The sequence below is a fragment of the Chrysemys picta genome, chromosome 18 (assembly GCF_011386835.1).
Source record: "Chrysemys picta bellii isolate R12L10 chromosome 18, ASM1138683v2, whole genome shotgun sequence".
NCBI lineage: Eukaryota > Metazoa > Chordata > Testudines > Emydidae > Chrysemys > Chrysemys picta.
In genome coordinates, this window is record NC_088808.1 from 22,523,417 (window position 1) to 22,548,799 (window position 25,383).

Below are 25,383 nucleotides of genomic sequence, written 5' to 3' on the forward strand. Positions count from 1 at the left end.
CACCTCGTGGGGTCATTAGCTCTCACTCCTTCCTGGAGTTTCACTGTAATGGAAGAACAGCTACTAAGGATCAAGGCCGCTCCTGGCACCCATCTGAGGGAAGTGCTGTCCCCAGGACAAGTCAATCCAGCACGCCAAGCATCCCTGCCCCCTGCAGCCCCTTGGCGCGTAGGCTCACACTGCATGCCCAGGGGAGTTAACTAGCGTGACCCCTGCAGTCTGGAGCCTGGCGCCGACCCCCTACTCCTGGCCCCAGAGGGGATGAGGGTCAATGCTCCTCTGATTACCAGGAGAGTGACTGGAATTCCCCTCCCGAGGGCCGGAGAGCACCCACCCTACAGTCCTTCAACCCTGGTTCAAATCCAGCCAGTCTGATACTCACCAAAACAGACTCCCCTCAGGGAGAGGTTCTGAGGCAATGGGCAGGACGGCTCCATTCCCGTCAGCCATTCCCAAGGGTGCGGCTGACCCATCCCCTGGGAGTTCAGTGACAGGCCCTGGAGGACGAACACCCTCCTCAAACGGCACCAGGCTGAGGTACCACGTGGGTCCGCCCTGTCCTGTCACTCCTTGTGCTGTGCCTGCTCTGTGGATTCCCAGGGGCCCTCAAGTCTCCAGCACTGTCAATGGGCTATCATGGGTTCCGGAGAGCAGAGCCTGGGGGATTGTCCTCCGTGTGGGAGCCATGGCAGGAGCGCTAGGTGACGGCAGCCACTCTGCGGGTTTAAACTGGCACCTGCCATGTCTGGAACGCAGCCCCTTAGGGAAGAGTGGTCCTTAGTCATAGTCAGCTAAATTGGCAGCATGCTGCTAATAGCCGCATTCCTCCCGCCCTCCCTGCCGTCCGGTTAATCTCATCCTCTCCAAGGACCCCAGACAGGGTTGAAACCCTCAGAGGAAAGCAAAGGCCCTACCCCAGCCTTTGAAACACCTGGAGCTCAGAGGATTTACTTTGCTAATGGACTAGCAGGGCCCAGCAAGTGCCGCACAGCCAGCGGGATGATTGAATGTGCCAGGCTGAGGTCAGAGCGAATGCCTGGGTAGATTATGTCTTTGGGTCTCCACTGGGAGCGGGCTGCTTGCTACCGCTAATTCCTGTCCAGATATCCAAGGTACATGTGAAAACCTCTGAGCCGAATAACTCCTGTGCAGAGAACTGGTGCTTGGACGTCCGATTGTGCTCTGAAGATGCTGAGATAGATCATTATTTAGACAATCGTCTCCCACTGACTTTAATGGGTGACAGCTGAAGCAGTCCCCATCTGACACCCCGATAGTTGTTCCTGACAGGAGCTGACTTCTGCAAATAAGTAACGGGATGGCAGAGCTGCTGGTGGCTTCCTGGCCCTCCGCGCCAAGGGCAGAGACACCCCTCTTCTCCCTGAGACTCCTCCCCAGTGACAGGGGTTATGGCTGAGTCGCTCTGAGGCCTAAGGCATCTGGAGACCCCACTGGCCGGATGCGCTGACAGCTCCAAACTTGGGTTTGTTTCCTTCCTTTGCAGGGAAAAAGCAGCTCCCTGACTCTCAGCAATTGGCAGAGAGGTTTCTGCTCCGGCAGCAGTTCCTAGGGGACCCCCGTGGGACCAACCTGATGTTTGCCTTCTTCGCACAGCACTTCACTCACCAGTTCTTCAAGACATCTGGGAAGATGGGGCCTGGCTTCACCAAGGCCCTGGGCCATGGGGTAAGGAGAAGGGCCTCCCACAAAGCTGGCTGCTCCAGCAGTCTGAACGAGAGAGACACCCTTGCAGCTGTGTGATGTCACCCCCAGTGCTACCCACAACCCAGCTCCTGCATCCTAGGCTCAGAGCAGCCGGAGTTCACGTCCTGGGAAGGGGGAAGTGCAGGAGAGGGGACCGGAGGCGGAGGTGCTTTCCAGGACAGGGCCATGTGGGGAAGCCTGTCCTGGAAGAAGCAGAGACCTCCAGGCTGCAGGGTTCTCAGCCTCCCCAACCCATCAAATAGCCCCCAGCCCCTAAGGCTGCTTGGAACATCAGACTGCCGTGGGCAGGGATTGCTGGTGCTCGTGGCATGGCTGCCTCATAGATACAGAGTGAATCGCTTGCCCTCTCAGCTGGGGCTCCCAGCTGCCTGGATCCCTGCCAAAGGCTGGGGCCTGCTCTCTAGCCCTGTTGCTGGTGGGGCAAAGGGTCAGCTGACTGGCCCAGCTTGTCTGCACGAGCTGTGTGCACAGCAGGTAACGCTGGCCTCTCTCCGCAGGTGGATCTCGGGCACGTGTATGGGGACAATCTGGAGCGTCAGTACCAGCTGCGGAACTTCACAGACGGGAAGCTCAAATATAAGGTATTGTGGCTCTCAGCCCAGGCCGCCCCCCCCCCTCCCCGCCACCCGTGTGGTGTTCTCAGCCAGCACCTCTCCCCACATCTGGCCGTGTCACTGCCCACATTTGGCTCCCTCCCAAGGCCACTGCAGGGGAAACCTGCTACCACGTCTGAGTGACTGAGGGGCCTCGGTCCCTTCCTCAATAGGGATGCAGGTATGTCAAGACCACGGCTCATTGGAAACCCGAGGGCTGATGGCACCTCAGTCACACAGGAGCTTTTGGAAACATTCCCCATCCACAGGCACTTGCTGAGCCATGTATGAGAAGCCCCAGGAGTCTGATACAGCCGTGTGCCCTGGAGAGCCCTCCACGGTCGCTCCTGGCAGCACTCACCTGCCCGCGCCTTCTCTGAGCCAGCAGGGCCAGCCCACCCGGGAGTGTGACCCTAGGAGCTTCCTCCTGCTCATCTCCAAAGCACAGCTAAGCCTTAGACACCAGCTTCAGCCCCTTTCAGCCCCGGACAGGGAAGAAAGACTCCAGGGTTTGGGCAGCGACTGCCCCTGCTGTAAAGCGAATCCCCTTTAGACCAGAGGTGGCATTAACGCTGACCGGGAACCAGCTGAGGCTGGCAGTGCTGGAGCACGGGGATCTCCTGGCTACCCAGTGGCTGGCCAGGGCAGTTGTCTCCATTCCTTTCCTTGCTGCCAGCCTGCTCTGGTCTCCCCAAGGTACTGCATGGAGAGGTATATCCACCCACGGTCCTCGAGGCTCCGGTTCACATGATCTACCCTGCCGGCACCCCCAAGGAGAAGCAGCTGGCTGTGGGCCAGGAGGTGTTTGGCCTGCTGCCGGGGCTAATGATGTATGCGACCATCTGGCTTCGCGAGCACAACCGAGTCTGTGACGTGCTGAAGCAGGAGCATCCGACGTGGAGCGACGAGCAGCTCTTCCAGACAGCCCGCCTCATCCTCATCGGTGAGAGCAGGGGGAGGACGTGGGCCTGGGGAGAGCAGGGCATTGGGGCTGATTTAACACGTAGTCAATGCCATCCAGTCCTTTCTCCAATGCAGGATTATTCCCTGTGCTCCAGGGCTTTGTCCTGGCCAATTTTAACTGCCCTATGAGTTTTGTTGACCCCTAGGAGATCATCCCACATCCCCATAGATCTCACTACTGGGGCACTGCCTTGTTTTTCAGCCTAGGTTTTCCTCTAGTTAACTTCAACCCATGATCCAGATTATACCCGAGGCACCTTTGCCAGCATCCTTTGGCTATTTTCCGTCCCACTCGCCTGCTGATCACTTGCCCCAGCTGTTCAGCACGAGGCTAGTTAACGGGCCTCATCACGCAGCAGCAGCGTTGGGCAGACGCTGGCCCAGGAGACGAATTGGCCCAAAGGGGGAGCACTTGGCGTGTCAGCACCAAGACACCATCCTAGGCGGAGAGTTACCCCCAGAAGGGCTGATTCTCCGCTCACGTATTCCAGGTGTACGTCGCTGCCCCTCGACTGCAGTGACACACTCCTGGCTTATACCTGCCTTCCTAGGAGGCCAATAAAAGCCAGACGAGCCAAGAGGCCACACGTGATCGAGGAACCTCCTGGGGGTTGTTTTATTGGACAGATGAAGGCAGATCCAGTACAAACCACTGGATGTTTAATCCTATCACACCTCTTTCCATGCCTATCACCAGAGCACCCCTGCTGATGTTCTCTCTCCAGAGGGGGTGCTAGCCCACTGTGGGCCCTAAACAGGAATATTTTGCCCTTTCCCGCCACACATGATTATAAGCAAATAGGGGGACCCCTTGAGCTGCTCGGGGCCCTAAGCAATTGTTTCGTCTGCTCATGCCTAGCGCCGGCTCTGTAATCTCCGTCAGACGGTCCGAGCTCCAGTTGTTAGAACACTGGCTCATTTACAGCCAGGAGCTGTTGCTGCTGCCCAGTAACTAACTGACCTGTAGCCGCTTGCCTCTCACATCCCGCTTCCCTGCGCGTCTCTCCTCTCACTCCTAGGAGAGACCATCAAGATCGTCATTGAGGACTACGTGCAGCATCTCAGCGGGTACTTCCTGCAGCTGAAGTTTGACCCGGAGCTGCTGTTCGGCGTGCAGTTCCAGTACAGGAACCGGATTGCCGTGGAGTTCAACCAGCTCTACCACTGGCACGCGCTGATGCCGGACTCGTTCATCATCCAGGGGAACGAATACAGCTACAAGCAGTTTATTTACAACACCTCCATGCTTCACGACTACGGGGTGGAGGCCTTGGTGGAATCTTTCTCCAAGCAAACGGCAGGAATGGTATGGCACCGGACACGGGCACCTATCGCCAGAGGCAGGGAACAGCTCTGGTGCGCAATCCGCTGGGGGAGGGAGGAAGGGAGGACTACTTACACAGCCCCATGGGTCTGCCGTCCGATGGTGCCAGCAGGCTGCATGCCTTGCAAGGGGCATGGGAAGTGGCTTGGGGAAGGGGCCACGTCTCATGGTGGGGCCCGATTCTGATGTGGGGAGGATGTAAGGAGCAGGATGACTCCCGGTGCTCGCCCACCATCCCCAAGGCAATGCAGCTGCCCCTGCCTCTCCCAGCAGGGGGTGCCTCATTGGCACAATCCCCCCACCTCATTGGCACAATCTACTCCAGAGGTGCGGGCAGCCCCTGGCACATCGTGGGGGCTGCTATAACACAGGCAATAATCAATGTGTCTGCAGCACCTTCAGCCCATTCTCCTTCCCCCAGATCCTCTCTAAAGGCCAGTGGCTGTGAGTCAAACAGGTCTCCCAGGCGCTCATGGTAAAGGACAACAGTCTGGGCCTCATCCTTTGTTCTCTGCTGCCATTGTGTGGCTGTTTTCTTTCACTAGTTCACATTTAGTGTTCGAGGCTTCTCTTTCTCTTCTCTCTTCTTGGGAAACTTTTATTCAACACGGGGATTGGATATTCCCATTTGCTGCTGTCCAAATGCCCAGCTGGCTTCCTTAATGGAAAGAAATAATTGCTCCCCTTCCACTGGAGGTTACTGCATAATTGTTCAGCACAGGGCTTTCTGTAGGCTTGGAAAGATCAGCTTTTTGTTGGTAAACTGTTCATTTCACTGTACACAAACTAGTGAAAAAATATTTCCATCGGAATTTACAGACAGGCAAAGAAAGAAAAATGCCGCTGGAGAACTTTTGAGAGATTGGTTTAAGGAGATTTCCTTGGTTTGTTTTGACGTGACATTGACCATTTGTGTTTTAACGGTTTTAAAACTTTTGAATCTCAAGATCTACTGTCATGAAATCATTATTGTCTGATGTGTTCCCTCCATTGTCTGATCACCCAATAATTCCCTGCAGCTGTGAAAATTTAAAGAGATAGAAATAAAAAAAATACTTAAATAAACATCAATATTATCTATTAAAATTATAAAAAATAAAAATGGAATTCTGCCAAGCCCAGTTTTCTAGCATTCTCCTCTAAAGCAGCTGGCACTGACCAGTGGGGGGGGATTGGGTCCCACACCAGATGGGCCGTTCGGCTGATCCGGCCTGGCAGCTCGGACACAGCTCTGGTAGTTAGCATTTCTGGCGGTTCTCTCTCTGCTGCTGTGACATGTGACTTTGACGGTCTTCAGTCATGTGGCGCCTATGTGATGGATGCATTAGAAACACCTAACGAGACGTGTAATCTGGATACTTGTCAGAGCTTTCTGCAGTTCCGAGTGGAATGACAGTGCTTGACTGTAACAGAAGTTTGCTCTTCCTGTGTTTCAGATCGGTGGGGGACAAACCATCAATACCAACCTCTTGAAAGTGACTGTTGGAGTTATTGAGGAATCACGGAAGCTGAAGCTGCAGCCCTTTAACGAGTACCGGAAGAGGTTTTCCATGAAGCCCTACAAATCCTTCCAGGAGTTAACAGGTCAGATTTCATGGTCTACGTGCTGCCGCTGGCAGTGTGTGTCCAGTAAGGGGCTAGCACTGCCCTTGGGGTTCCCTCGGCCCAAGGCAGCCACCTCACGTACAGTGAGAGATCACGGAGCACAGACACACAGCTCATCCAATCAGTGGCCCCTCTGTAGGCTTTCAAACTGATTGATGTATAAACATCCCGCCACAGCTTACTACTACTCACCCCACTCTGAGAACTGCCAGGGACTGCCTACTTGAAAGGATTGTTACCTGCTGCAGGGCAGGTGGGTGGGAGGGGCATGGCCCCGAAAGTCAGTCAGACCATTCAGTTGGTGCTCTGGGTTACAGAGAGAGAGCAGCTGAAAAGTCCTGTGTCTTGTATGGATTTGGAACCTCCCTTCTCTGTTGATGCAGGAGAAGAGGAGAAAGCAGCGGAGCTGGAAGAGCTATATGGAGACATTAATGCCTTGGAGTTTTATCCTGGTTTGTTGCTTGAGAAACGCCAGCCACACTCTATTTTTGGGGAGAGCATGGTGGAGATTGGAGCCCCGTTTTCCCTGAAAGGGCTTTTCGGAAACCCCATCTGCTCCCCGGAATACTGGAAGCCCAGCACTTTTGGTGGCTCGACTGGCTTTGAGATCGTGAAAACAGCTTCGCTCCAGAAGCTCGTGTGTCTCAACGTCAAGCGGTGTCCATATGTGTCATTCCGCGTGCCATATCCTCGCACAGAAACAGGAGCAACTGGTGAGCATCAAGACGGCAAACCATCCACTGAGCTCTAGTGTCACTGCGGCTCCACTGAGGCTGGGCCAATGAGTTTCCTCCTTCATTATTGTCCTAACGATTCCTGTTGTACCACATGGCCTCAGGTACAAAGCCCTCCCTTGCAGAGAGAGACAGGCACAAAGGAGGAGGACAGTATGCTCCTTGCACCATGTATCAATAGAATAGGAGGTCCTCTGCTTCTGGGCATTATCCACACCCAGGGCTGGGAGAGGGGAAAGGAGAGGGAGGCTGGTATTAGATCAGGGAGAGCCTGAGTCATCTAATGCTACAGCCACAATAACGGTCTATCTCCACTCAAGCTGCCTCTTCTGCTAGCAAATTGCCTGCTCTAAGCCAGCTCTCTGTTTTCCGGTGGACTCTCTGCCTCTCCTTTGCTCTCAGTACCTCCCCCACACCCTTGACTGCCCAAGGAAGCTATCACAAGTACTTTTCCTACACCGGGACTGCAGGGCAACCTATGCCCACCAGCTAGGCGGGGGCAGAGCAGTATGCAGCCACTCTTCTGCCCCAGCTGGCCATCACACTTGCTCATCCCTCGGGCTGCTCTTACTTTCCAAATGGTTTGTGTGTTTATATATTGTGGAACGACCACCCCAGAGAGCATCCTTAGGAACCACAAGAATGAGGATTTTCTCAGAGGGTCTCTGGTTTGGACAGAGAGGGAAAGAAAATCCTCCATAGCCCACTCAATGCCTCAGGGCTGTTCCCCTTCTCCCACACACAAAGGCAAGGTCAGTAACCCTTCCATGGCTTTAAGAATGTCTGGGAGGGGCGGGGGGTGAGAGCAGACCCCAGTGTGTTTCTGCAGGATATGGCTGGAGCACACGTGTCCTGTACAGGTCAGAGCCTGTCCTAGGTTATTCCTTATACAAGCCAATCAGAGCTCATTCACTTCTCACATGCCCAGCTCAGCCAGTTTTCAAGCACTCTGGGCAAGCTAGCAAAAGTGATCACCTGAACTGCAGGTACAATTCGGCACCAGCAGATAACTGTGCCTGGAAGAGCCCGCTGTCCGGCTTCGGGAACCAGGTCCCGTTAACATGCTGAGTGGGCTCTGGCAATAAATAGAGTGCGACCTGATTCGGTCTTTGCCAATGCAAGGTGGAAAGCTAAGTGCTTCTGAGAGCGCAGGAAAGCTGTTGAGTTTCATGCTTCTTCGGAAACATGTGAGCTCCGTTCTGCAGCATCATGTGGCATTTAAAATACAGCTGGGAAGTAGATATTGCTGAGGAGTGAAGGACTGGGGTAAAATCTGTCAGAGCTGATGGAAACCCCACTGAATGGACAATTTAAACCTAGACCAGCCAAAGAACCACACCAATGTACCACAGGGAGCAGTGCTTAGGTGCCAACTAGGCAATCTCCAAATAGGCCTTTTCTGCCTCTAATTGGATTGGGTCCGGATTCTGTCCCCCTGACTCGCTCTGAGAAGTACCCCACTCCACAAGCGGTTCCATTGGCTCCATAGAGGAAGGTACTACTCAGTGCAAGCAAGGATGTCAAAATCTGGCCCTTTGAATCTATGGGTCCTAAACTTCCCTGGTGTAAATAGATCAGAAAATTCTGTTCCGAGAGTACATATGCCCTGCTTCAGGCCTCACGAGGTTCCCCAATCCAAAGCTCAATACAGACCTAGGAGCATTGTTTTCCTGCCTTATACCCCCCATTTCCAACAGCCACTGGTCTGCGCCTCAGTAAATACAAGGACTGGTGATGAGCAGAGACGTTCTAATCCCCAGGTTAACATTGCAGACATGCAGCTATTGGAGTGATAGGTTTGTTTGGAGGGTCTGAACACTCCCATGATCGCTTGTGACAGAGCGGTCAGTTGTGATCCCAATAAAAGACAAGGTGATTTCACCTCCAGGCAGATGGAGAATAACGGCCTGCTGAGTTCTTCCAGAAGAGTTTCAGGCATCCACTCACCAGACTCAAGTGCTAAAAAGAACATGACGTGTGCAGAGGAGCTGGCAAAATCACTGGCATTGGGGTGAAGGGTCCCATTCCCAGAGATGCTCTGGCCAGGGTACAGCACGTAGCAACGTGGGAGTGGGTACTGGTGATGCTCTGTAGCATTCTGAACGTCTCCGAAGGTCTACATGCAAATATCCTTTGCTTTAAGAGAAGCCCTGGGGTGTACTCACAGGGAGCCTGTTCCCACTCTCTCTTCCCATCTGCCATATCTTAGCACCCTTTATTCCCCAGCACCACCTTCCAGCTCTGCTCCAGCCACCTAGCCCTCCTCTTGTTGTGTGGTCAATAGACCCCTCCTCCCCCCAGATGAAGCACTGATCTCCCTGCTGTGTACAGCCCCCTCTCTCCTGTGCAGCCTGTCCACACCATAGCTGCTGTTGTGTTCACTGCTGTTGATGAACTTACCGTTTGCTGACATTTCATCCATGTTACCAGGGGTTTATTTTAAAACTCCAGATGCTGACAACACAGCGCTTACATGCTTACACAGCGTCTCTCTAGCATAACATCTATCCCTATGTTAATCTCCCCCAGCAGGGTTCTGGGTCCACACCACAGAGCGAGACATCCGATCAGTCATGATTTCACACATCTCCATGCCAGACACACGGAATGCTTCCTGTAGGGTTCGTTGCACTTCTTCCGTTCCATCATAACAGGACTTATTCTGCTTCAGTGACACGGCGCTGCAGTGTTAGTCTATGATCTCGCTGTGTCCTTCCCTGGATGCTCCCAGGACACAAGGCTTTGCAATCTGCACAGTAAAACAATGGTCTGGTGACTGTCCTCAAGTCATTCTCTAAGCCAAGCGTGTCCCAAGCCCCAATTGTGACTCGATTCGATGGCTTGGAGCGACTTCTTGCTATTTCTGGCTCGACATTCTGCAGCTGGGGGTTTTGTGGCTGATGTAGCACAGAGGAGAGCGACTCAAAAAGCTAGAGACAGGAGCAGATGCGGCGGACCAAAGAAACGGAGGCCATGGTAAGAACAAGTATCAGAGGGGTAGCTGTGTTAGTCTGAATCTGTAAAAAGCAACAGAGGGTCCTGTGGCACCTTTAAGACTAACAGAAGTACTGGGAGCATAAGCTTTCGTGGGTAAGAACCTCACTTCTTCAGATGCAAGAAGTGAGGTTCTTACCCACGAAAGCTTATGCTCCCAATACTTCTGTTAGTCTTAAAGGTGCCACAGGACCATGGTAAGAACAAACATCCATATACATAGTAGAATATTCTAACCCACTTCAGAGCACCAATCATCAGGGCACGCGGCTGCTCCTGGCCTCCCTCTGCCAGAGAAGAGTTATTTTGTCCTTTTCAAGACTTCACTGGGTCAGTTTTAATCCAGTCACAAAAAACTCCTGGGCCCTGTGAAAGTCAGAAGAGTGTATGAGCAGGACACTCTGTGCATGAGAATTCACAAGAGCCTCAAGAAACGGAATTCTCCAGAAAACAGCAGCAGGCTTAGAAGCTGTGCAGTAAAGTGCACGATCTGCAGAGTTTTTACCCAGGAGGATCCCCAAACCCTCTTAACTACTTAGACAAACTGTATAGAGATTGCTTCTGTCCCCCACTGAAATGCAGCCGGCTCTGAGATGGAACACAGCAACAGCTGAACAATGCACAGCAACCCCACGCAACAGTTTGGAACAGGAAGTGAAGCATAAACTGAAGTGGGAAATGAGGAGTGCAGAAAACTACCCAAGATGGAATTTGGCCACGACAATCCTGGCTTTGCTCTGTATCTTTCATGACCAATCATACCCACACAGTAAGGCTCAAATGCCCTCTCTGGCCTGACAGCCAATATGGGCCCAATGCTCATGAGACAGGCTCGACCCACCCTGTCTGGCCAGCACCTAACTTCAGAGGGGAAAGTCATCTGTCCAGCCAATGATCCACTTCAGGCAGAGACCTGATACTCCGCTGCAGTTCCCAGAGCAGAAAGGCTGAGCCAGCCAGTCCCCTGCCCTCTGCCTAGCACCCTGCAATCAGAAATACAGCTGCAGCCGCAATGGCGCTTACATACCCGGGCTGCCCAGCGACGCCGGCTGCTGGGACGCTGCCCCTGCTGCCCCTGGATGAGCCGACTCGGAGACATTCTGCATGGCTGCTGGGGCTGAGGACATCTCTGGGCTGCAAGGGTACAGGTGTATTTCCACTGTAACAGACATCATGGCTCTTCCAGAGCTGGACTCATCTCTGGGAGGGGAATGCTCCACCATCCCCACCACAGGGGCTGCAGTAACTCGGCCATGATTCCCACTGGCGTTCCTCCCGAGCGGTACGATGCTCCGGAGCAGCGGCTCAGGCCCGTGGAAATACAGTGTGGTGCCAATGTGCTGGAGAGCCGGAGAGGTGGCAGAGCACATGCCAGGGGCCCTGGCACCAGGCTCCCTGGGCCCAGCACTCGCCAACTGCGTGGGCACAGAAGAGGGTGCAGCTTTGCGAGGGCTTGGGTGTTTCTCCTGATGAGCAGACTCACGCTCCAGGGACACTGGGGAGTCCTGGTACGAAGCAACGTGCACGTCACAAGGAGCAGAGAACACAACTGGAGCCGGGCTCCCACCCAGCAATTCCCAAGCAATGTGAGAAAAGCTCTGTGAGTGACATGGGATGCAGCCCCGAGCCCAGACAGCACAGTGAGGGGCAGGAGACATTAGACAGCTTGAAATACAGATGAGAGAGAGGGGTCAGGATCAAAACAACCCAATCAGTAAATACGGCAGATTAAAGATACTGCACCAGACCCTCGCTGCTGCAGAGCGGCCCAGCTTCACTGACGTCAAAGGAACTACGCTGACCTACCCCTGCTGTGGGGCTGATCCATGGATTGAATACAGCATCACCTGACTGGCCAATCCATGGCCAACAGGCAGCACTTGACTGGAATTGGAGTCATGGACAGGAACGGGAAATGCTATGGTGATGAGGCCAGTTCACAGGGACACACGACACTGGCAGGTGGTGATGTGAGACACAGGGTGGGGGACAGAGGCAGGGATCGCGGTGCAGTGCTGCGAGGCGGGGGTTCAGAGAGCTTTAACGAGGGGGGGGGAACAGCACCAGGTGCACCTTACCACTGCCCTGGCCTGTGCCATCTGCAGAGCCTCGCCAGCAGCAACACTCAGGGGTTCCTCTTGGTGCCCAGCCGCCTCTGCAGGGAGCGTGGGGTCGGAGTGCAGCAGGCTGGTGTCGTACAGATTCTGCTCAACAGCGTCGACAGTGCATTCAACTTCGAAAGCCCTGTGGATCGGAGAGGTGTCAGGGATGGGGACAGCGGGCTGGTATTTTAAGTGAAAGCCACCATCTCGGTCCTTCCATCAGCGACTCACCATGTTCACAGCCTTGCAATCCAGGTAGCAGAGCTCCTCCGCCTGCCAATCATAACCCATCTCCCCCCCTGCTTCCACTGAAAAATGTTGCCCGAAGGGCATCAGAGGGGTCTGATTCGATTGCAGGGTAAAGCTAAAGTGGGAAAGTCTCTCCTATGCATTCCTGAGTGAGCCCATCCCCATCCCCGCAGCCCGTCCCTAGGTGACCCCTGAAGCGGCTGGTACGGAGTGGTCCTAGTGCCCAAGCATGTCTGAGCTCCAGAGTTTTGCTGCTGGAACACAGGATTTGAAACCACAACCGGCCTCACCACTTCACAATCCCATTGTGTTTACAGTGGGACAAACTCACCTGTTCTCATACGCCTCGTCTGCTTCCAAGTAATTTCTCCTTCTCCGAGAATTAGAGGATTTTTGAGAAGCTGCAGAAAAAAGCAGATGTGTTTATTCAGCCACCTGGCAAAGTGCACAGGCAGAGCCAGCTATGGGGCAGGGCAGGCATGCCAGAGCAGCTGGCCATCTGGCAGGGACAGTGCATCAGTCCTTACAGGCCAGTGACTACATACTCCTAGGGCAATATCCAGAGACCTCAACGAACACACCAAACCGCCCAGGCAGCAGCACGTCTGAGCGCTAGCGAGATGCGGCGTCTGAGCGGCAGACATTGGCAGAGTTCATCTCGTCAACGGGACGGTCCCTCATGAGCCCCAGACTCTCCATGTTCCTGCACGTGTCTGCTGTAAATCAAACACGGGAAACGCTGAATCAGGGGCCTGGTGTCAGGGAGGGTGTTAGTGGCTTTAAAGTCACTCCCTTCATCATCACCTTCCAGCATGGCTTTAAGTCTTGTCTCCCCTGTCCTGGGGCTTTGCCCCCTTGGGAGACAGAGCGGGGCAGGCTGCATACTGGCTGCGCACACACATCTTTCATCAGCATTCATGTTCCAGTTTGGAGCAGAGCTAGGCCTGAAATCTGGATCCAAATGTACTCAAGGATCAGGGTTTGGTTCTGGCCCGTGGAAGAGATGAGCCAGCTATGATATACAGATCCAGATCTGAACCTCCCCAGCGACTGGGGCTGCTCAGATCTGGGGTTCTACTATGGGCCCATCTCTACTTTAGATAAATCCAGGGACCAGCAACCCTCTTCTACCTCAAACCCTAAACCTTCACCTCCGTCTAACCCCAAACCCACGCACAACTTGTAGTGAAGTGCAGAGAAGTGGAGTGAGCCAACACCTCTCTAGTCACTTCTGTCCCTGAACCTGCTGTTTCCAGGTGGCCAAGGAAACACATGCCAGAGTGTCATCCCAAGGGCTGCTCCCCCATATTGCCAGCCTCAGTGAGAGTGGGACAGCACGGATACCTGCCAAATACACACCGAGAGCTTTCACCACTGCTCCAAACTCCTCCTCTCTGAGGTGTGGACAGGGTTGTTATGCCCCTAGAGAACACGCTGCCTTTCGGAAGCCAGGGCTGAAATACTCACAGGTACTATTGCCTTTGGCGTGCTCTATTTTCTGGCGGAACGAATACACCCCCATGGAAATGAATATCAAAGCCAGAGACACGGAGACTCCCACAACCACCGGGATGTCATGCTTCTCCAGGACGGGGAGCCAGTTGGAAGCAGGTGGAGATTTCTGCCTGCAAAAGTACAGCAGTCAGACCCAGATCCACAAAAGTACTTGGGCGCCTAGCTTGCATTGTGGGTCTGGGCCTCAGATCAGAACAATGACATGCACCAGCAGGCTAATGCAATGAACGGAAGCAGCTGGCCTCTGTGCGTTACCTTGCTGTGGTGACTGGAGGCCGGGTGGCATTGTCCTGTTTCCTTTGGGTGGATAATCGTACCATCCCTGTAGCGTTCCCAGCAGGCAGAGAATACGCTTTGCTCCTGTTGCGAGCGGGGATTTCCTTGCCCCAGATTCCTGAGGGATGCTCGATAGCTCCAGGTGGCCCCTGGGCAGCGCTCCCTGGGGCTGCAGTGCCACTTCCTTCACCGTCCTGTTCCAAGGGCAACGCCAGGGCAGAAACCTCTCCTGCAGGCAGGGCCCTCCCCGTGGTGGAGGAACTAAAGGCTGGAGACAAAGAGAGAAGCACTGCCCTGACGCTAGGGGCCCTGCAGGATGCTCGGGGAAACGGCAGCCATGGGGAGGGCGGTGCAGAGACTGAGGCAACAGGTGGGGCCTGTTCTGGAGCAGCCCCTGGGGGGAGAAGTCTCCAGTCAGGTGGACGATGGCCAGCGAGCCATCAGGGGTTATGAATCCCCCATGTCAGCATGTCCGGGTGGTGATAACATGCACAGAGGAATGAGAGCCCTCAGCCAGCCAGGGCTGAGGGAGCCCCTGGGAGGTAACACAGGCACCGGAAAGGCACGATGCTCCTGACAGAGTGTTTGCGTGGGTGAGAGGTGAGCGAGGCCCAGCCACGCTCAGGCCAGTGCCAGCAGGAGGCTCACATGCCATGAAGCCCTAGAGGAAGCCAAGGGATGATGCCTGGAGCAGATGGAGCAGCAGTGCCAGCGGGAGTCTGGCTCAGGGGGGCGAGGTGAACAGCACACGCGGCCTGGAGGGTGTCGTGCAGAAGAACGCTTGTGGCACCCCCCTTGACACACAAATCACACCTGACACTCACAGGCTCCTGAATCTGGGCTGGGGACAGGATGTGGTGAGGAGCTGGTTCCCCTTGTGTGAGCTGCCTCACTTGCTTTTACCAGAGGGACCTTGGCAGAGAGCCCCTCTCCTCTGGCATCGGCCCGTCTGAGCTGCAAAACACAAAGTGCATTGGATACGCTGTCAGTCTGGCTGAGGGGCAGGCCCAGGATGATTTAGTTGGGAATTGGTCCTGCTTTGAGCAGGGGGTTGGACTAGATGACCTCCTGAGGTCCCTTCCAACCCTGATAAGTCTATGATTCTGGCCCTGTGTTAGCCTCATCATGGCCCCATCGCCTCGCGTGGGGCCCTGCCAATCACCATGCTTCGGTCTCTGGGGCAGAGCTTGGACCTGGTATAATGCAGGCGTGAGCCGAGCACCGTTTCCTCCTGCTGCCAGGTGGCATCCCACAGAGGGAGGCTCTGCTATCCCCAGGCCATGGGCAGCCAGGTGAGGAAATGGTTGGCGGTTGTCAGTCGCTGCTCCCATCCTGATACTGAGAGCAAAACATCCCCACTTGACACCTCCTGGGAGGTTCAGCTTTATCCCACAAAGGGGAACTGGACACAGGAGTGAAATCCTGACCCCACTGAAGCCAGTAGCCAAATTCCCGCTGAGGTCAGGATCTCAACCACAAAGTTTATATGCCAGATTTACCTGCAGGAGGCTGGTGACAGAGGCTGGGGTATTTCTGACTCCCTCATCCCAGGTGTTCACTTCTCCATCTATAAAAGATCAGGTGTGTGTCACTGCTGTAGTCCCCATCAACTCCCGATTTCCTGCGTACATCCAAACCCTTTGCATCCTTCACAGACAGCCTCCGGGAGCTGCCCGGTGTCTCCATCCTCTCAAGCAAAAGGAAGCACAAGAAAGAGTGAGGATGCTCTTGAACCCAGTAGCCAGAAAACCCGGCTGTCTCCTTCAGGAATTGGGGGTCCCAGACAGACAGGCCTGGTTAGCAATGGCTGTTAGCAGACTCATATGTTCCCCCAACAGACCATGGGAAGCTGTGCTCTCTCTCTCTCACCATTCATGGTCAGCGTTGCCGTCCTGCTGTCCTCCCTGCCGCGTTCTCAGCAACACAGAGAAAGAAAGGGAGCCCCCCCTGAGCCCAGGAACGTTGCTGAGAGCTAAGGGCAGCAATGCCTCTGAACCTATTGCAGCAGGAATCTGAAGAGATGCATCATAAGCAGCACAAGAAAGAGTCATTGGCCAGTTCAGCTGAGCTACAGTATCCCCTGGGCAGGAGGTAAATGCTGCAAGGGACAGAATGGACAGTCCCGTGTCAGCACTCTCCTTCCACAGACAGAGATGCGGCAGAACCACACACAAAGCAAAAGGACGGATCTGAAACAACCCAGGCCATTCAGAGCAGCAGCTTGTGTTTGGGGCTAGTGGGATGGATCAGAACAGGCCAAGTGCCACTAGCCAGCATGGCTACTATAGGACTAGCCTACAGAATCTAGCTGCATCAAAGGGCCTCCTTGCTGCCAACGTCTGCTGCCCTTGGGCATTCAAAACTCTGCGTCCCAGCTGACGGAGCTCATAGAGCCCTGGGGCTTTGGATGCTTTAGGACTCCAAAGCGATTCCTGGATATATGTCTGTCTCCCTGGGCCCATCAGAACAACTCTAGGGCCTTTATTATGGCCGTGGCACTGCCAAACGCTGCAGCATGGCTGAGTGACTGAGATGCCCAGCACCGCGAGGGCCGAAGCCTGTTCCACATCACACTTACCCAGTTCTGCCCTGCACTGGCTGCTCCTCAAGTAGCAGTTCTGTATCACACTAGAAACAAGCACATAGAGTGCCACAGTCCCCATGGCTCCAGCTCGGTGCTCACTGCTCGAGGCTCTGACGAGTGCCTAAGAGACACGGAAATACTGGATGTGAGCACAGCAGCACAACAAGCTCCCACCCCAATCCTCTTCTCTAGCACCTAATTCCAGCCTTAGCCCACTTGCCCTTAGCAGAAGTTGATGTCTTGTGGTGAGCCCAGAGGCCACGCTGATGGGCAGCCTTCTAGTGCTTGTCATAGGTCAACAATAGATCTTAGTCAAATAAGCACATTACAGATACTTGGCCAGATTCACTCTTTGTCCCTGCCAGAAAACACTTCTCATTCATGGAGGCAGCACAGTGTAATGACCTGCGCCGAAATCTAGGTCCCAGCTGTGCCACTGACTCACTGCGTGGCCTTGGGCAGGTAACGTAACCTCGCTTCCTCTGTTTGTCCAGCTGCATAACTGGGGTAGTATTTACTGTAATGCGGTATTGGTACAGCATTCGCAGACCCCTGCCCTACCGCACCAAGCACCGCACCAACTTGTAACAAAAAGATGGCCCTGCTACAATGATCTTACAATCCAAGTAAAGACCCGAGTCCTCACACCTCACAGGGGCTGTGCAGATTCATTAGTGGAGTCTGTAGAGTCCTTTGAACATGTGAAGGGCCAAGCGCTCTTATTAGCTGCAGTCCATGACTTCTCGTTTTCCTTGTGGGTTGGCCTTTCCCTCGGCTCGGCACTAGATGGCGCCTGTATCCCACTAGCTGGGGACCGGGAACTATTGTCACTTCCATCAGGAATCCACCTTCATTTATTAATGTGGGCTGTGACAAAATGGCTGATATTGGTATAGCGGGTCCTGCTAGTGGCTCGGGAAGGTGGTAGAGGAGGGAAGCGGGGGAGGGGTTTGCGCCTCACTCTGATCCCAGCCCCTCTCAACCCCTGCGGGTTTCTTACCCTCGGTCCTTGACGCTGGAGGAGAAAGTCTCCCTGATCTGCTGGGGCAAGGTCTCCCTTCCTCCGGTTCTCTGGTCTTTCAGTTCTCAGCAACACTCCTCCAAACTCCAGTCCTCTCTCCACCCTGTCTGCCTGAAGCAGGGGGGTTTCTTAGGTTCCTGACAGGGCCTTAATTGGTTACAGGTGCTCCAATTAACCTGTAGTAACCTTCCCTAGTCTACAAGGAGCCACACCTTAATTAGCCTAGGGTTTATACATCTCCCCTCTACCCTATCCATGGCCCCACAAAGTCATGGGACCTCCTCCTCAACCTCCTCCTGGCCATGGCCAAAGTGGCCATTTATTACAGCAGGGAGCAGATGTTGGCTGAGGGGGCTCTTTGCGACTGTGGGGCCTATTTCCGGTCCTCCATTCACGTATCCGGGTGGAGTTCCTCTGGGCAGCGTCCGCTGGCTCCCTTGGTACCTTCAAGGAGCATTGGACGCTGTCCGGGGTTCTCCGCTCGGTGTCCCCTTTAGGTTCTCTCTTTTTGACCTTCACATCCGCCCTTGTTTTCTTTTATGTTGTCCCCTGTAATCAGTTGAGTTTCTGGGCTCAGTGGATCCTCCCTAAAGGCTGGGGGAGGGTCCTTTAGCCGTGGGAGAGCTTACGCCCGCCCACTTCCCCAGGAATTTTCAATAGGACCACTCTCCCACCGCTCCCTGGCCCTGCTGTATCACAGATTTTACAAAGGGAGTTGTCTACAGAGCCACAGAAACCCTCCCATGGATACACAACTCTATAGACGCAGTCTCTGTCATAGCCCCCCAGAGCACAGCCCTTGCTGCGCAGGAGGCTGGAGTTAGCGCCTTTGCAAAAGGCTGAAGTTTGCTATTTATTCCCAGGTGGAAGCTGCAAACGTTTAGCTACCATTCGGCATGACAGAAAGTGTTCCGTGTGTGTGACCCCATAACGGTCCCTTCCAGCCACCCCCAGAACCTCCCCCGCAGTGCCTTGAACAAGTAACTGAGACAAGAACGCACAAGTCTCGCAACGCACGCAGTACCGCGCTCCCCAGATGGCTACATCACACTCCGCTCCCTGAGCTAGCCTTTCAGGCCATGCCAAACGTGATCCATGGAACACGCTGACCCCAGCACCAGCCTGGGTGGATTCAGTTCTCCCTCCACCAACCCAGTGCACTTGGGATCTAGGTGGGTGAGGTGCAGAGAGGCTGGGCCAACCAAGGCCACCTCCCAGCCCAGGGGTGGGCTAGAATAGTTGTCACAGACTCTCCATGCTGCTTGCATGGGGCACATGGGCCACTGGATCCACAGAGTCATGGTCCTTCCTCTGGACAGCCTCCAAAACTGACCTTCCACACAGGGCCCCACAGAGGCCAGCACGGAGACAGCTGCTCAGCACACAGGCACGCACAGCCCCTCTGCTCAGCTGTCTGACCCCAGCTCATCTCCAGCAATGGTGGGGAGGGCCCGACAACGGCCCTCTGTGCTACAGGTGAAACTGGAAATAACTAACCAGCTTTAGCCTTGAGAGCACCTCTAGTATCTATCCATCGATGAGCCCTCCTCACCGTGGTATCTGAGCGCCTCCCACGACCAGGTCCTTTCACCCGGATGGGTCTAATGTTGCCAACTGTTTGCACAGACTATTTAAATTGGACTCAATTTACCCATCACAGTAATGCAGCCACCTCTGGGGTAGAATATGGCAGCAGAAGTGACACTGCACACCAGGGTAGATATTACCTTCACAACAGTGCGCACTGAGATGTCACCCATGCACCCACAGCCTCTGGTACTCCGGATACCTGATTTACATTACTGCGGCGCTTTGGAGATTACCCTTATCAGACGTCCCCCCTCCCCCGTCACTGAACTCCTGGTTCATGAAACAGCCATTTCCAGCAAGGCTGGGTGCTGCACTCACCCCCCCATCTACTGGGGCAGAATGGTCTTTAAAGAAGATGAATACAGAAGAGCACAAAGAGGCAGCATTAGCTTATCGGTGAATAACCTCCTGAGCGATGACTCACCGCACACGAGGCTAATGGAGGAGGATTATTTAGTGGATGATCAATTACTCCCCAAGGACAAGGACAAGATCAGTTGACTGAGGCTTATTGCCATGCAAATGACCATCAGGTTAAACTGAAGGGGCATTCACCTGCTAATAAAGTTGGACTTCTCCTATTTCCAACATCTGCTCTCATGGGACAAACTGCAGAAAATCCATGCTTTGCCGTTCTCTTTCGTCACCTGCAGAAGCACCAAGACTGTGTCCTACCATTGGCTACACCCATAATGGTGACTTATGAATTCAGGGGCTGCACTTGGGATGCTTTTTATGCTCTGTCTCCAATATGGAAGTGCAGCCCCCAGGAGCAGAAGCAGCCCATGTCCCATCACATGCAGGGGGCAGTAAGGCCATTCCTGTGTTACTGACAACACAGGACTGAAGATCAGTAAAACAAAAAGGGTTTTGCAAATCTAACTTTTCTTTTTGCCTTTTGTGAAGTTTAAGTTTTGCACTTCAGTCAGCTTAGGGCAGTGAAACTAGTCTGGTGAGTTTGACTCTAGTTCTAGGGAATTTCAGGCTCCAGCTCAAGGCCTTTTGCTTGGATTCAGTGTTTTAAAAAGAAAAACCAAACCAATAAAAAACAACCCATTTTTTATCCATATTAGGTTTTTATAAACACTTCTCCCAATTTTCACCTCCTCCCCCAGCAAAACTTACATGGAGGGCCTAACAATACTTTAACCCTTTCTTTTTCAGTCTTGTTCCTAGTGCCTGGAGCGGGGCTTGGTGACACTTACAGACATCTGAATTAGACCTTCTTAGGATCATTCAGGGATCTCACTGTCTTCCTTTCACTAAGCAGCTATTTTGGGTGTGTGTTTGGATTCTATACGCCATTCTGCACAACTACAGTAAACCCAGAGTACAGTAACTCCACTAACATCAACCAAGCTATTCCAGATTTACCCTGGGGGAACTGAGTTCAGAAATAGGCCTCCAGAAAAGGTTATACATTCTGGCTGGTCTCACCTGGTTTATTTTGCTTTCTCAAAGAATGCCTTTACAATGGGTAAACCTGCCGATTCCGTCTCTCAAAGTCCCGTTAATCTCCTTTTTCTGAAGATGAAAGATCAGGTGCACAGTAGAGGGCTTGGGTTTAATGCCAGCGTCTTCATGAGCTGAAATATGCATGAAGCAAAACAAACATAGCTGGGGTCAACACGAGCCACAAACCAGAATGAGTGGGTAGCTTTATCACCTGGAAGAAAGGAGAGACATCTGACCATTCAGAATGGCATAAGGATTTCCTAATAGTACACAGTCCTGGGGAAGGGGCCATCATGTTACTTCTCTGTCATGTTACTCCTCTGAATGCCCCTTTCAAATGAAACATCAGGAAATCATCCCTCTAGGACCATTCATTTGTTTGGTGTCACTTTGACAAAGAAAAGCTGAACACTCTAAAAGGGAAGTGAAACTGGAAGAGGGAGACGGAGATAGACATAGAAAACACATGTACCGGATGAGTGCGAGGTGAAAACACAACAGATGAATGAGGTGAAAAATATTTTATATTTTTAAAAGATTAAAGCAATGGGAATGTGAAACAAGCCAGATTGCTCCACAGGAGACCACCTAGGGGCAGGTAGCCCACACAAACCATTCTGGACCCTCTGTCCCTTAACTAACCTTTTCTTAAGCACCACTAAGGGATTTGCCATAAATTCTTCTCAGCAACTGGCCAAGATTGGGTTCAGTATCTGACACCTCTTATCAACTGGCTCTGATTCAGAGGTGAGCTCAATAATCTAAAAGATGTTTTTCACCACACCTGGCCACCTGCTGTCTGAAAATTCTTCTCATCTCCAGCAACATGACAAAAACCACAGCATTCAAAAACACAATATATGTCTGCATCAAATACATGTAAATTGGAACCTCCCCTGGCATTTCTCACAAATCCACAGGTAGATACAGGACTAACCTGAGCAGAGGTCTTCCTGTACTACATGGACCTAGAAAAGCCAGATACATACGGTCTATAGCTGAATGTTTCTTCTGCCATCTGGGATAGAGCAGCAAGCACAACACAGGAAAGGGGAGCAGCAGGCTGTGATCACAGGGACTCAGAGAAGCAATGAAGTTCTTAATATTTTCACATTCCTACAGCTGTTTCCTATCATTAGCTAGCATCTCTTGTGGAAGAAGCACAAACCATACACCATGCTTTATGACCACACACTCTTCTGCATCGCCTTACTCTTGCATTTCAGATAAACAAAGCAGCATAGAGACTTCAAAACATTTAAAGCCATTACACACCAACTGCCATCGGCTCTAATTTGCAAGGACAGTCCCCACCTTTTCCAGCTCTCCATTGCAAAAGCTCTTGCACTTGCATTGTCTCTCAGTGGAGATAAAGTCTGTCCTTGTTTGGAGCTTTCAGATGTTGGCAAGTTTGCAGAGGTGAAAAATTCTGTACACATTCAAAATAAGGTACTCCACTTCTAACAAGATAGTTAATTGCTTTGCAAAAGATTGGTCTAAAAGAGCCTAATCCTTTTCTTAGAATGATCAAACCTCCCCCAAATCATCATAATACATATACTTACACCACACTTTACAGACATGAACAAAACCACTACTTTCCACAAAGAGTAAAGAGATAAACTTTGGTTGGATCCCTTTTGAGAAGCAACAGAATCCCTGGTCCTTCTGCTGCCTGGGTGGGGAAGCAAAGGCAGTTGTGAAAGGCTCAGGGATGCAAAGCTGTGGGCTGATACCTGTCCCATTTCACAGCCCAGGCTGCCTGTGTGTGCTCCCTCTTGCTGTTTGTGGTCTGGGATCCATGTTGCTGAGCTGCTGGACCGATCTGCAGGAGGAAGATGGGTGGGCTATGGGCTGCTGGATAGTTGCATCATCACCCTGAGTCTACACTGCTTACCCAGCAAACAGAAAACCCTCCAGGAGATGCACAGTGAGCTGTTGCTTAACTACCAGGGAGATTGGGCTGGAAGATTAACTCTTTCCTCACTCCAGTGGATGTACACTTTCAGCAGCACAAAGTCCTGGTGCTACTGACAAGGTGCACGTGGGAAACCCACCTGCATTTAACGATTGCAACTATTAATTTCCCCCTCTTTATCATCTGCTCTCTCAGAGCCCTTCGCAAACACTGAATCTCACAACAGTTCAATGAGGGTTCTGTGAAGAAGCATTAGTACGTGCAAGGCAGGTAATTGTGCGCATAAGTACAGCTGGTCAGAACTTTCTCAACAAAAGTTTTTAATTAAAAAAATGCTGTTTTGTCAAAACCAAACATTTTGCGGAAATGTGCCAATTTCAGCTGACTGTAAGGTCACTGAGTGCTGGGGTGAACTCTCCGGAGAGAAAGACCCAAATTGAAAACCTGATGGTTTAGATCTTAAAACAGATATTTCATCACAATTCCATTTTCATTCCAGTGAGGAATGAAAAACTTTGAAACCTGAAAAGTTGTGAAATGGAATGGTCATTCGCTAGCCAGCTTTACACGTGAGTGCTCTTTTGCACGTGCAATGCAGATTTTGTTCCTGTGTGTGTGCATACAACAATTTTGCATCTGCAGTTTCTGGCCATGTCTACCTAGGAAAGAGATGCGCTGTAACAGGTTAGCTAACACATTAACACAGGGTAAAATATTAACGTAGACAAAGCAAGGTTTGGTTCTAACATGCGTTAGCTGGTCGAGGTGACCCCTCCTAACACGTTCAAACACAAATTGCCCAAACACTAATATTTGAATAAGTTAGTTAACATGTTCGTTTGCTAGGTGGCCAATTTGGAAAATCCAGCTCAATACAGCACAAAGCAGAACTGCTACCACAGAATCTCTCTTAAAGCTTCTCTAATGGTGTGAGCAGTAGGCCAGACCCTTCAGCGCCTTCATTCCTGTTTGCATTGGGCTGGCTTTCAGAGAGCAGACACACTGTGGCATAACATTCATCTCTCCCACCCCATCCCCACCCTACTACGTATTACCTTCTTCATATATGGATACATTGGACTGTAAGCTCTTCAAGGCTGGGACCTTGTCTTGCTATTGGCACCATAAAGCATTTAGCACACACTTGAGGACTGTAAATTAATAACTGAGAGGTCATCACTCTGCAGGCCTCCATCATCTGGGGCAGCAGGAGATTGTTTTGATCCTATTACAATTTCACTGCGATAGGGAAAAGAGCACTTTCTGATATTCAAATTGTGCCAATCCCCTCTCTGAAGCCGGGTTTTATTATGATGCTAATGTGCATGCTGTCTGCATTGCAGACTTCATAGTATATCAGCCTGAATATAAATTATAGTCACTTTGATTTTTGTCTTAAAAATGCTGATACTAATGCTCAATGGTTTCATGTCGCATAACGTTCATGTTCTCTGCTTGCATTTCTGAAATATAGAAAATCTCAGCTTGGAGCTCTTAAATGCCTCTTTTGTGCTTATTAATTTTCCTTAAGTTAGCTGCGATTCAAGCAAGTTCATATTTTAATTAAACTTCTTTTTCTGTTTATAACTCTCTTTTAAACATAACTGAATTAGAAATATTAAATCCTCTTACGTCCACAAGCATATTACTACTATAACAGTAATATATAAAGGCACTGGTGAGGGGTGAGTGTCGCTGTACAGACACATGGTACAAATCAAGCCACCTTAAAATATACTACACTAGATCAAGTGTTTATAATCCAAATTACAGGGTGTCATTACAAATTAATCCACTTTTTCCACCAAATGGTAACCAAAGATCAAAAACAAGACAGGGAGTGAATGAATGAGGAAATAGCAGAGTGTTATAATAAAAAGATTCATTACATAAGGGGCATATTTAACTCAATAATTATAACATTAAGTATATAAAGAAAGTACACACTCCTATATAACCCATTTGGGTTGGCTATATTACTTGTGATTAATGCAGTCATGCTGAAATCATGCCAATAAAACCTTTGCATCACTCTGCATCATGTATTTAATGAATTGGTTTACATGACATTTTACAGACTGTTTTAGAAATATTTTTAAGACTTTTAAATTCGCTGGTACTATTCTGTGTAACCCTACACTAGTCAAGACAGGCTGCCTTACTACCATGAATCCAGCCACAAAGGCCTTCGGGGCGAGAGAGAGAGAGAGAGGGAATAGCTTTCTGTAAATCATAATGCTGCAATCTAATTTATAAAGCACGCTCAGCACAGCACAGACACAACACAAAAAGATCAGCAGCAAAAATTAAACCATCATAACACACTTTAAAAGAAACTCAAGAGCCAAAAGATGCTGCAGGAGGAAACCAGTTCCCATAACATAAAGCAGCAGCATTCAGTACCAATAATGATCACTAATGAACAAATGGAGCCAGCCAGTTCTGGAGGTTTCTCTCCTGGAGCATGAAGCGGGACCTGATCTGTGTTTTTTAGGGACGATGGGAATGTTCAGGCCCACGTTGCTGGGCAACTGAGGCAGCTGCAGGGATGTTTTTTAAAAGGCTTTTGTCATTTTTAACAAAAGATGGAGAAAATGATTGTGAAGCCTGCATGGAGGGCTTTTTGTCGTCTCCCCATTATATATATATATTACTGATTTATTGCATTCTAATGATGCTGAGTACAAAGATGGGCTCCCAACAGCTGCTACAAGAGTAAAAATGAAATGACAGAC

The 25,383-nt window shown here is 51.6% G+C and overlaps 2 protein-coding genes across 5 annotated transcripts in view; one reads left to right on the top strand and one right to left on the bottom strand.

The window, feature by feature from the left end:
* PTGS1 (prostaglandin-endoperoxide synthase 1) overlaps positions 1-8,844 on the top strand; it is a 35,793-nt gene extending 26,949 nt beyond the window's left edge. The window contains exons 6-11 of the mRNA XM_008169444.4: positions 1,505-1,686; positions 2,223-2,306; positions 3,015-3,261; positions 4,301-4,587; positions 6,042-6,189; positions 6,594-8,844. Coding sequence (XP_008167666.2) covers positions 1,505-1,686; positions 2,223-2,306; positions 3,015-3,261; positions 4,301-4,587; positions 6,042-6,189; positions 6,594-6,961 — 1,316 coding nt within the window. The 3' untranslated portion in view covers positions 6,962-8,844. The remainder of the gene's footprint in view (positions 1-1,504; positions 1,687-2,222; positions 2,307-3,014; positions 3,262-4,300; positions 4,588-6,041; positions 6,190-6,593) is intronic.
* A 1,240-nt stretch (positions 8,845-10,084) lies between these two features.
* LOC103306177 (uncharacterized) lies at positions 10,085-22,736 on the bottom strand. 4 transcript variants are annotated; one of them, XM_024106266.3, is made up of 11 exons: positions 22,467-22,736; positions 20,713-20,861; positions 16,659-16,785; positions 15,580-15,647; positions 14,905-15,034; positions 14,060-14,348; positions 13,757-13,914; positions 12,621-12,690; positions 12,017-12,182; positions 10,966-11,072; positions 10,085-10,304 (listed from the first exon to the last, which is right to left on the bottom strand). In XM_024106266.3, the coding sequence occupies exons 3-11, from the start codon at positions 16,741-16,743 to the stop codon at positions 10,262-10,264; spliced, it is 1,116 nt and encodes a 371-aa protein (XP_023962034.2). In that variant the 5' UTR covers positions 16,744-16,785; positions 20,713-20,861; positions 22,467-22,736; the 3' UTR covers positions 10,085-10,261. The 4 variants fall into 4 exon arrangements, with proteins under 4 accessions (XP_023962034.2, XP_023962031.2, XP_065428644.1 ...); XM_024106263.3 differs by having other exon boundaries at positions 10,966-11,443; XM_065572572.1 differs by having other exon boundaries at positions 10,966-11,443; positions 20,713-20,941.
* Positions 22,737-25,383: the final 2,647 nt, after the last annotated feature.

Excerpts from the sequence above, each read along its gene's own strand:
- LOC103306177 (XM_024106263.3), bottom strand. The coding sequence starts at position 16,743 with ATGGGGACTGTGGCACTCTATGTGCTTGTTTCTAGTGTGATACAGAAC. Across the intron at positions 13,915-14,059 it reads CCTCCAGTCACCACAGCAAG|GCAGAAATCTCCACCTGCTT; the intron begins GTAACGCACAGA and ends GTACTTTTGCAG. Across the intron at positions 10,305-10,965 it reads GGCGTCGCTGGGCAGCCCGG|GGCCCAGGAGTTTTTTGTGA; the intron begins GTATGTAAGCGC and ends TGACTTTCACAG.